General features: G+C 39.5%; 1 protein-coding gene across 4 annotated transcripts in view; it reads left to right on the top strand.

Moving 5' to 3' along the window:
* The window catches only part of PXDN (peroxidasin), a 137,468-nt gene that overhangs the window by 80,076 nt on the left and 45,291 nt on the right, over positions 1 to 12,101 (top strand). For all 4 annotated transcript variants that reach the window (XR_013172484.1, XR_013172483.1, XM_077153061.1 and 1 more), the window contains 4 exons: positions 1,945 to 2,062; positions 5,565 to 5,734; positions 8,442 to 8,714; positions 9,964 to 10,080. Coding sequence is in view for 2 of the 4 variants with exons in the window: in XM_077153061.1 (XP_077009176.1) it covers positions 1,945 to 2,062; positions 5,565 to 5,734; positions 8,442 to 8,714; positions 9,964 to 10,080 (678 nt within the window). In the remaining 2 variants the exon portion in view is untranslated. The remainder of the gene's footprint in view (positions 1 to 1,944; positions 2,063 to 5,564; positions 5,735 to 8,441; positions 8,715 to 9,963; positions 10,081 to 12,101) is intronic.

Raw genomic sequence — 12,101 nt, 5'->3', positions numbered from 1 at the left:
ATTGAGACCAGTATTGTAACTGCATCTGAGCCCAACTTCTCCCTTCACCCAGTCCTGCAGCCCTAATTCCCCCACAGGTATTGCCCCTTAGGAAACTCCCCAATAAAAATCCTGCAATCTTAACTCCCTCTCAGATGAAACAACTTTAAAACAGTTGCATAATATAAGATTGTTGAGGTTGCATTATTTTGAGGTTGTTTAGTTGAGTAACTAGCAATTATTTTTTATGACAGCTCTGTTGAGATATAATTCACACACCACTAAAAGACACCTTTTATAGGGTACTATGAGTGGTTTTTAGTATATTCACAGAGTTGTAGAGTCTGAGTAATGAATTAGTAATGAAAAAAATTATTGAAAATGTTCTTTTCTGATAGTGATGGGGAGCCATAGAAAGATATGATAAAAGAAAGACAGGATGAGGTTTATATTCTAGAAAGCCCTTTGGCAGCTGTGCAGAGAGTGAATCAAAGGGCGTTATGAGTGGAAGCAGGGAGAACATTTGAAGGCTGGTGCAGGGATCCCAGAGGTTCCAAAGGCCTTAGAGCAGGAGGATCTGAGAAAGCCCCGCATCTTACTGTAGGAAGCAAGGCCTGAGTCAGAAATGCATCCCAGGTTTCTGACGTGGGTTACAGAATGCATGGACACAGACAGTTCTCTGCTTTAGAAATGGAAAGGAATTGTTCAAGAGTAGTATGAGTTAAATTTTAGACATGTCAAGTTTGAAGCACTTTCTTTGGGACTGCTATTTAATAAGAACATTGCTGACCGTATTTTGCACTATTGAGACATCAGATATTGTGCAGTGTACTGCATACACACACATGTATGTGTCACCACAAATGTATATGGTACATGAAGGAGTACCTTAAGGCTTGGAGAGGTTGAGTATCTTTTCAAAAATCTTCGAAGTTTGTAAGTGACTAAGGCAAGAGTTGAACGGAGGTCTGCTCAATGATCATGCTGGATTTTCTTATTGTCTGCCAAAGGGAGCTATCCTGGAGGTGGTTGTATATGTAGGCTTGGAGTTCATGAGAGATCCCTGCACTAGAGGTAAATGATTGGGAACCTATATAAGCAACTGAGAATCTCCTCATAGAACATCAGAGTGTGGGAAACAGCGAACATTCAGGAGGGTTTTAGAAGCATTTAGGCTTCTATAGAGAAGCCCATATCTGTTGGGGGCAGAGGTGTTAGAGGAGGGACACGTAGGAAGGACATATAGTGCAGCTTTGTCATCTACGCTGCACTAGGCTTTCTATAGATTTTTACTCGCAGGTTGACTTCTAGATAAAAATCATTATTTTTCAATTTTATTCAATAAAAATAGTTATTTTTTAAAATTTATTTATTAATTAAAAAATTAAGAAACAAAACATCAACATACATAATCAGTAATTCACAATATCATCACTTAGTTGCATATTCATCATTTCTTAGAACATTTGCATTAATTCAAAAAAGAAATAAAAAGACAATAGAAAAAGAAATAAAACAAACACAGGAAAGAAAAAAAAAAGATTATACCTACCATACCCCTTACCCCTCACTTTCATTGATCACTAGCATTTCAAACTAAATTTATTTAAAAATAGTTATTAACTGAGTGTCCCCTATGTAAAGGGGTTATACTGTCTTAAAGAGTAGATAGACCATGGAAGGCGATTATTTGATGCTTGTCTGAACACATTAAATAAGATTCTTAGAGAGTGGCATCCCTGAGGCATTACAAAAAGGCTCTGTAAAAACTCATGCAATAAAATGATCTTCCCTATAGAGAAGCCAATCTGTCATTTTTGTGAAGGCACTAAAATATTTGTGTTTGAGATACGCTTTTGGACATTTTGTGTTCTTTTGAACATGAGGAATTTGCTTTTTTGATCTTCTTTAATTTTACTTGACACTTGAAAACTAATAAGGTTTCCATTTCTTTGTTTGGCACAGAAAGGCCAAGGATTACATCAGAACCACAGGATGCAGATGTGACCTCTGGGAACACAGTATACTTCACTTGTAGAGCAGAAGGCAACCCCAAACCTGAAATCATATGGCTTCGAAACAAGTAAGTTGGATGGTGAGCAGAACTGTCATTGGACCACATTTGGCACATAGTGTTTCTTAAAATAATATCCAGGTACTCTACTTACTGAACTGTGCATTTCACCCCTACCCCCATCAACTTCCCAGCTCCCACTTTGCTTCTTTTTTCCTCTCCCACGTGTGGGAAAACATTAAGGGAAAAACTATTGATTCTTTTCTGCATCTTTTCTACTTTTTAGTAGCAACTGTGCTAGACACAGAGTTTGTGCTGGCCTTCAGGACCTCTCTCAAATGGTTTGGCTTAGGCACAGCAGTGCAGATGAGAGGATGTAGGTCTTCGTATATAAAGGGCAGAACACTTTCTCCTTGCCGGGACACAGTGGTTTGAATTAAAGAAGCAGCCTGGGGTTAGGAACCGGAAGGGAACAGTATTGTTCCTTTTCTATCCTCCACTTCCCTTCTGGCTGCAGCTGATTCGATCTGGCCAGACGCTGCAGGGTTTTGGTCCCTGATGTTAATATAACCGTCATTGAATCCAGAGCTTCATGATTAGACCTGACCACATGAGGGTGTTATTGGTGAATCTCTGTTAAGGACAGCATTTTCGGCGAGACAGGAGTGAGCCTGGGTAGCTGCAGCCTTACGCCCTTAATTGAACAACTATTCCTGAGTTCTTATTTGTGTCTAATTTGCCTCCTGAAACAAAGTTCCCCCTCCCTGTTTCATTTCACAAACAATCAGCAGGGGCCTATTAAGAATTTGATACTGTGCTTTGTGCTGGGAGTTCAGGCAGAAGATGCTCCTTCTCCCTTGCCTTCAGCCCCCAGGAGCTCACAGACCACAGAGGGACGTCCTAAGCTGATTGTTACAGTGTATTACATGCTGTGATAGAAGTGTAGGAGGTGACCCAACCTCACCCCCACCCCAGTTGTTTTAAGGAGCTGGAGGTTTGTCAGCAAAGCTTGAAAGAAGAGTAGAGATGAGAGATGAGGAAAGTAGTTTGAGAAGGTGTAAAGGAATGGGGCAGGGGACAGTTCCCATTTTGTAAGTGGAAGCCTTGTGGTATGGGTGAACCAAAAAGTGGCATATATGGGGCAATGCCAGCTGGTCTGAAGAAGGATCTAAGGGCAGATCACTAACAGTTTTATATGTTGAGATGGGACAGCTGCGAGCTTAAATTATGAAGTCAATCCTAAAAAGGAAATCTTAAGAATAAAGCCACCTTACCATTCCCTCTCAAATATATTTGTACAAGGAAGTCAGTACACACATTTTTCTGAACCAAATCACCGCTGTGATCTTAATTTTAGCATTTTCACTTTAACTGGCCATGTTTAGTCATGACAGAGCAAGGGAGACATTTCAGAAGACACAGATTCCAGTTGTTTTCACTGCCAGATGTTTCAGACACTCACTGAGTCATCAGTCCTTAGTAGATGAGGGGAGATTCCCAAAGGCAAATATGGCTTGGTCATGTGAGGGAAATAATATCTATAAAAAAGTTGAGATGAGAATAGTGAGCTTGGCATTTGAGAGTTGTCAGATACAGAATGAAAAAGACATAGGGAATTTTTTCTTTTGGTCTAGATTTTTTTTTTTTTTGTCATTGGAAATGTAAAATAACATGGACATTGGACCCAATTGTTTGTCCAGGGAAAAAAATGCGAGATACTGTCTCAGTCTACGAAGATTTTATCTCACATAACTCTGAAGTAGAAGAGATTTGAAATCTGGAATATAACTTGGAAGGAATTCTGGATTATTATGAATTCTGAACTTAAAAGGTAGAGAAGCCATAAATTTGGCTCAGCTGGTTCCCAACTACAATGAAAAAATGAACAAATTGGTACAAAAAAGTTATGATGCCAGAGCCAAACATGGCAGAGCCAGAACCGAAGCTCCAAGGCATGACTTCTTGTATTGGGGCTCCTTCCACGACCCACCCCCCCCTGCCCCGTGAGTCCCTACTGGGAAGCCCCTCCTGCTCGTTCACTGTGCTTGTGGAAAGGAGACAGGGTTGTATAGTCAGGAGATTACCAAGATTGAGATCATCGTTACTTCCATCCAGAAAACTGTGAATGAGGATGCATTAACCTTTTAAGAATGGGAAAAATAAAATGGTTTTGGTGGATGGGTGACCAGAGGCCATGGGGGGCAGGGAGAGCGTGAGGAAACCGGGTGGGGAGTAGGACATGGAGAGACCATGGGGCAGCATCTTTACTGAGCATTTGGAAGCCCTCTTTGAGGTTACTGTTAATGCTGCCCTTGGGGAAATGCATTCACAAAATGACACGTTTGTTCCTTCCCTACATGTAATCAAACACAAGTTCCTGGCTTTGTTGGGTTCTTAGGAAAATGAGGTAGAGCCATTTTTAGCATTGAAGGTGATTAATTGCATGAACTACGGGAAGTGAAGCTTTATTTTTAAAATTGCTTTATCTGACTTGATGATCTGGTAAAACTGAGCTTCCTTTTATATTGGGCTGTAAAGCTCAGTAGATTGGCTTTGTTTTTTTCTGCTGGTATGTGTACTGGTATGTTTTTTCTGCTGGTATGTTTTTTTCTGCTGGTATCATGGTCTCAGCTTGACTCCAGATTGTCTCCTCTTCGTGTGTTTTTTGAACAAAGGGAATGAAAGCCAATTCACATGGGTGTGGTGTGGGAGCTGGTGGGGGGTGGGCAGCAATGGACAGAGGGGCCAGGGCACGAAGATTTCAGGGGACGGGCCTTGTCATTGGATGGCTCTCTTGGCTGGGACGAGGAATTGGTAACGTCTGTGTGATGTGGCAGCTGTCCAGCGAGAGATGATGATTGTTTGCAAGTCTCACCAAAGTCATGGGGAGGATAAGAATTGGTGTCCTGGGAATTGCACATCCACCAGATGAGCTATTATGGCAGCTACAGCGATACCTCTGGTTTATTGTATATCCTGAAAAGGAAGGGATCAGAAGCTTATAGATATTTTTTTAAATTTATTTTTAGATGTTGTTTAGTGCAGTATTTACCATTTGCTTTTTTTTTTTTTTTAAATATGGGCAGGCACTGGGAAACGAACCCAGTTCTCCGGCGTGGCAGGCAAGAACTCTGCCACTGAGCCACCGTGGCCCGCCCTTTACCATTTGCTTTTAATAATGTAAAAGCCTTTTCTCATAGATAAATTTATAGCAACTAAAGGAAAATGTTTCCACTGACTTTATCCCCCATGTTCACATTTTTCCCTTTTAGAATCACGACGTATTAAAAACATTAGCTCTTGCTTGAACATATAAATTATGAAGGTAAGTAAATGAATTAAACAGAGACACACGATTAATAGGTAGTTTTTCTGAAATTGCCTATTAAATCAGAGGCAACTCTCCAAAAATGCTCCCTGAAAAGTATGACATACCCACCTTCTCTAAATAGTTCATGGTATACTCTGGGACATTTGAATCCCATTTCTAATACTCAAAAACCATTTACTGGGGATTAGGTATTACCCTGTGCTTTAAAATTATGAACTACCGGATTTCTATCTTTATTAGTAATGAGCTGAGCATGAAAACAGATTCCCGTTTAAACTTGTTGGATGATGGAACTTTGATGATTCAAAACACTCAAGAGACAGACCAGGGGATTTACCAGTGCATGGCGAAAAATGTGGCAGGAGAAGTGAAAACCCAAGAAGTAACCCTCAGATACTTTGGGTCTCCAGGTATGTTATTTCACATAAGGGCTTTGTTATGGGGTGAATGTGTCCCCCCAAAAGATATGTTTGCATCCTAACCTCCTGGTTCTGTGAGCATGGCTCTCTTTGGAAGTAGAGTCTTTGAAGTAGGGTTACTTAAGATGAGGCCAGACTGATTAGAGTGGACTCGACTGGTGACTTTTTAAGAAGGGAAGAACTGGGCACCATCAGACACACAGGAGAAGGCCATGTGAACAGCGAGACAGAGATGGGGGTTGTGCTGCCTCAAGCCAAGAAATGCCAGGTATTGCCAGTGACCGCCAGAAGCCAGGAAGAGGCCAGACATGTTCTCTGTAGATTTCAGAGGGACCATGACCTTGCTTACACCTTAGTTTCAGACTTCTGGCCTCTAGAACAATGAGACAATACATTTTTGTTGTTTTAAGCCACCAGTTTTTGGTTCCTTCTTGCCAACAGCCTTGGAAAACTAAGAGTTTCTTCCAGAAACATCTTTCTTTCTGCTCATTCCCTTCATTTACTTGCTCCCCAACTCAGCAAAATAATAATAGCCATTAAAGTCTTAAGTTGAAATTCCTGTTATGTATCAGGGTTGACTAACTCTGCTTTTGAATCACAGGGTCATACGTGGTTCATTACAATCACTCTGTTGGCATGGTCATCCCCTAATCTGGGGTCAGAAGGGGCCAGTGCACAAACTCAGTTTGTGCACAGTCAAGGCAGAGGATGCTGCAAGCCAGCCCTGTGGGCTGAGCACCCATGCCCCACCCCACCCACTCACCCCGTATCTAAAGGGGGCAGTGCTGCTGCTGCCATTTGGTCAGAAGTTCTCTATTTGGCTGGGGTCTTTGATTTTTTTTTTTAAGAAGCCAGAAATCTGGATTTTTTGCAAAATTCCTATGTTAAAAATACTGCACTGAATAAAATAATTTTAAAAGATTGCTTAAACCAGCCAAAACACAGCTGTGTGGACTGTAATCTGTCCTGAGCCTGCTAGGTTGCGACCTCTGCCCTCATCTATGTTTAACCCATGACCGTTGATCAGTAGAGGAGCTGCACGCTTGGAGAAGTGTTGAATGGAGTGATCTAAATCCATGATGGCAATGGGGAAAACAGCATAAATCACTCTTCGGACTCATGATGGGTGTACAGTATCATTCTTATGTGTGTAGGTCAGCAACAGAGTAAGATTCATTAGGCCAAGTTGCAGTTGTAGCTTCCACCATGGAGCTTTTCTGTCTTCCCTTAACTTCATCCACTGTGGAATGAGTCACTTTAGTGTCCATGTTTCCCTGGCACTTTATAAACCTGTCAGATGGCTTATAAGTGGTTTTGTGCTGGTTTCTGCATCTGGATTCTTAGCTCCTTAAAAACTGGTCTTTTCTTTGTATTATTTGTGTCATGGTCAGGTTCATGTGTCAACTTGGCCAGTGGTATGTGCATCTGCTTTTAAAGAATTCCAGTAAAACCAATCAAGACCCACCTGGAATGGGTGGGGATACGTCTCCACCTAGTCAAGTTTAATACCCACATTGATTGAGTCACATCTCTATGGAGATAAGCTAATTAAAGTTTCCAACATACAGTACTAAATACGGATTAGAAGAAACTGTTGCTTCCACAAGATTGATTAGGATAACAATTTGGCTTTTCTAGGGTGCATAAACCTTTTCAAACCAGCACAGCTTGGTACCTCCCAGGATAGACACAACAAATATTTATTAAGTGAGTGAGAATACCTAGTTATGAAATTTCAGCTCCAAACTAAGCAAAAGGAATATAGTGCTGCTGAATAAAAAGTCCTTAATTTAACAAATATCCATTAGCTTAAACACATAATATTTAGCTTCTTTGTAACATCAGATTGCTATGAGCCTATGCAAAGATGAGACACTGCTCCGGGTCATATAAAGAACTTGTACTCTATTTGTAGGGAATACAAAGATTTATAAAACAGTGAGCAAATGATATAATACTGTACAACAGCATTGTACAAAATGATATAATACAGTACTGTCATTTAGATGCATGTAAGTATATCTATGTGACAAATTCCTAGAAAGATAATTGCTGGGTAAAAGGGTGCATGAATTCTTAATTTTGATATGTATGGTTATATCACTGTCCAAGTAGGGACTGTACTATATATATTACCACTAGCAATGTATGGAGTTCTGTTTCCACCCAAACTCACCCTCAAAATTCATTATTGAATACATGGATTATCAAATACATAGATTGAGAATTGAAAAATATGATCTCAGGGTAGTTTTAATTTGCGTTTTTCTTTTTGTGAGTGAAATTGATTCTTTATATATGTTCTAAATACACTTTGATAATAGTATTTTGGGCCAAAGAAGACAACAGCAAGGTTTCACAAAATTGACATGATGCCTTTAGACTACGCAAAAGTAAGAATTATCAGTAGAGTTCGGTGAATGTTTAGACAAAAAATCTGCCACTTAACCAATCCAACGTAAGTGCTTATTGTTCTCAGACTGCGTACATTTTGTTTGACAGAAAGCAGTGGACCATTTTTATTGTTTGTACATTTTTGAAAACAAACCAGAACAGTGTGTGATTAAATGTTGTTTGTTTAGCTTATTTTTAGAGACAAATTAGTGCAAGCAGCCTAAAAACAGAAAAATTCCAGCAAAGGACTATGATTAAACTAGAAGAAATTTATTCAGAATTTCTTTTGTTTTGATTGTGACAGCTCGACCCACTTTTGTAATACAGCCACAGAACACGGAAGTGTTGGTTGGAGAAAGTGTCACTTTGGAATGCAGTGCCACGGGCCACCCTCAACCACGCATCACCTGGACAAAAGGGGATCGGACGCCCTTACCTGTTGATCCTCGAGTGAATATCACTCCTTCTGGTGGCCTTTATATACAAAACGTCATACAGGAAGACGGCGGAGAGTACACATGTTTTGCATCCAACAGTATTGACAGCATCCATGCCACAGCTTTTATCATCGTACAAGGTAAATATCAATACAAGTAAAGGTGTTTTCTTTTTATGCCGCCCTCCCCCAGTATGTCACATGCTTGTCACCTTGTGATTACTCTCTAATAAAGCAACTTTTGCTCTGGCTTCTATTCCCACCCCCAGCCATGCTGCCCCTAACTTGTATTTTTATCCAGTGCACTTAAAACTTTTTGACTCGTTGACTATTACTTGGTAATTTACTTATTTTCTTAACAGAAGCATTGTGAAGACAGGGTATCCCTAGTGTTTAGAGCACCTGGCTTGTATAAATATTTGTTGAATAAGCAAATGCATGTATACACATATGTGTGGGCATGTGTATATCGAATTAATCAATACATCTTACATACATTTTGAATGCTCTATTAGGATGAACTTTTGGACACAGAATGCCGAGAGTATGTATATATTTTAAGACTTTGGCATGTTTTTCCAAGTGGCTTAATTGGCTGTAAAATGAGTATTCGTTTTAAAATAAGTATTCATTTTTAAATAAGTTGCAAAATGGAACATTTATTGGAAAACTGTAAAACATTTCTAAAGCACAAAATGTAACGAAATCACCTCCTTTCCACTTCTTTCCAAAGGCCATTTTTGCCTCTAGTGGTAGCTACTGTGTTAACAGTTTGTTCCCATCCATCCTTCTAGTTTTTTCTGTGCACGTTTAGATGTGCAATCACATTGTGTGGTTTTCACTTATGTGTTGCTATGGTTGTTACTTCTTTAAAAATGGAATCGTACTAGACATTCACTTCTGTAGCTTGCTTTTTTCACTCAATAACAATAAAATAAATTTAACAGTGTACACAGATACACAAGCTGACATTTTTTAACCATTTGTAAATATGAAGCAGAGGAATTAGACAAATCTTTTAAGGTCATCTGTGCTTCCAAAGACTGAAATATGTTGTTATCCCTACTGTGTATGTATTATAGCTAGTGGTGTTGTTAAATGAATAGCATCATTTTGCATACTTTTTCAGCATAACAATGAGAAAACACCCACAATTAAATATTCTTTCTGCTTCACTTATTTGTGGACTCGTGAGGATTAATTTTCTTTCTTACCTGTTCATCAACATTGCACAAAGCAGTAGGGCGATCTACTATAACTCTGATCATTTTCTTGCTACTAATGGAAGTATGATTTCCTAAGGTGAGGGAAAAATTACTTTGATGTGTGGCAGTTTTACCCAATGCTGTCTTTTAAAATTTTTGTAATTTGAGTTTTTTCCTTTTGGAAGCTCTTCCTCAGTTCACTGTGACTCCTCAAGACAGAGTTGTTATCGAGGGTCAGACAGTTGATTTCCAGTGTGAAGCAAAGGGTTATCCACAACCGGTCATTGCATGGACTAAAGGAGGTAAGATTTCTTTTCTCTCAGCCATTTTAACCACTTTCAAGCATACAATTCAGTGGCATTAGTTATACACACAATGCTATGCCAGCATCACTACTGTCCTTTACCAAAACTTATCCATCACCCAAGCAGAAGCTAACTCTGCCACTATGAAGAAACTCCTCATTTCTCCCATCTCCTGGCCCCTGGAAACCCCTAATCTACTATCTGTCTTTATGAATTTGCATATTCTTGGTATTTCAAATAAGTGAAGTCATAGAATATTTGTTCTTTTGTGTGTGGTTTATTTCACTCAACAGTGGCCATCATGGCTTGTCAAATTGTTGCATGTGTCAGAACTTCATCCTTTTTTACAACTGAATAATTCAATATTCCGTTTTATGTATAAACCACCTTTTGTTTATCCATTCATCTGTTGATGGACACTTGGTTTGTTTCCACATTTTCATTATTATGAGTGATGCCACTTCATAGCAGCACATTCATAGACTGGTGTATGGTTATCTGTTTGAGACTTCGCCTTCATTTCTTTTGAGTATATAAAAAGGTAAGATGTCTGATCTGGAGTATCTTTGATTTTCTCTACAGTACTCCCTTTTGTGGTACATAAACACAAGAAAAAAGTTCTGTATTGACCTAGGCCTAGAAAACATAATAACTTCTGCACAGTGCCAAACTGTGACTAAATGTGCTATGATCCAGGCTCTGGGAAAAGGGACAGAGACATCTGATGCCCTCCATTTTTGTTTTGTTCCCATTATTAAAGACTGTTCTGGTTTGCTAGCTGCCAGAATGCAATATACCAGAATGGTTTTTAAAAAGGGGAATTTAATAAGTTACAAGTTTACAGGTCTAAGGCTGAGAAAATGTCCCAATTAAAACAAGTCTATAGAAATGTCCAATTTAAGGAATCCAGGAAAAGATACCTTGGTTCAAGAAGGCCGATGATGTTCGGTGTTTCTCTCTCAGCTGGAAGGGCACATGGCAAACATGGTGGCATCTGCTGACTTTCTCATGGCTCTACCAAAGGGACTCTCTCCAGAATGTTTCCTCTTTTAAAGGATTCAAGCAAGCAACTCCACCTTCAATGGGTGGAGACACACCTCCATGGAAATCATCTAATCAAAAGTTATCATCCACAATTGGATGGGTCACATCTCCATGGAAACAATCAAATGCTCCCACCCAGCAATATCAAATGAAGATTAAAAGACGTGGCTTTTTGGGGGTTCACCACAGATTCAAACTGGCACAAAGACATTACTTGCATATATCATTCTATGAAATGCCAACGTGAGCTCTCATTATTGAAAGGACATGAGCATGTTTACTTTCTACTTTTTTATGCTCACCTTCCTCCAAATCTCTAAACCCTGATTTTTAATATACAATTAATTAACATTTTCATGGAAATTTAATAACGTGGGATAGAATTTTCTGGAAACCAATAGTGGACCATATTTAAAACTTTCTATTTCTCTCTTTTTTTTTGTTTCAGCTTTAACTTTAATTTGCATTTATTGCAATCTGAATTTATTTCTGAGCCATAAGTTTTTGTTTCTTCAGTTTTTTTCTGGGATATCTCTTTTTTCTGGTTTAGGAACAATGTGTTCTTTTTCAGTAAGGATCATCTCAGTGTGGCAAGGGGAACTTGTGCGTGGGTTAATCTGACCATGAGCTCTGTAAGTCCTATGGTGCATCTTAGGAGCTCTGTTCACCTGGATGTGCTCAGTGACTAGAGAATCTACATCTAAACCCTTAAGTTTGGCATTTCCCTCTGCATTTTTAAGCATGTGCAACAAAAATTCAGCACTTGTTGGACCACCCACCCTGCATCCTGCCCCACCGTTGGCCTGGGCACACCTACCAACACCACCATTGTAAGGACGGAATGGAACACATTGCTTCTGTAAGGTGTCCTCTTTCAGATACTTGGTGGCTTTTCGAATATGCATACCCTTGATGGCCTGAGCAGTTTCTCGGATGTTCTTAAAGTGAACACGAAGATTTGAACCTCTTGATCT

The sequence above is a fragment of the Tamandua tetradactyla genome, chromosome 3, assembly GCF_023851605.1.
Source record: "Tamandua tetradactyla isolate mTamTet1 chromosome 3, mTamTet1.pri, whole genome shotgun sequence".
NCBI lineage: Eukaryota > Metazoa > Chordata > Mammalia > Pilosa > Myrmecophagidae > Tamandua > Tamandua tetradactyla.
This window is presented reverse-complemented; position numbering and strand designations above follow the sequence as displayed.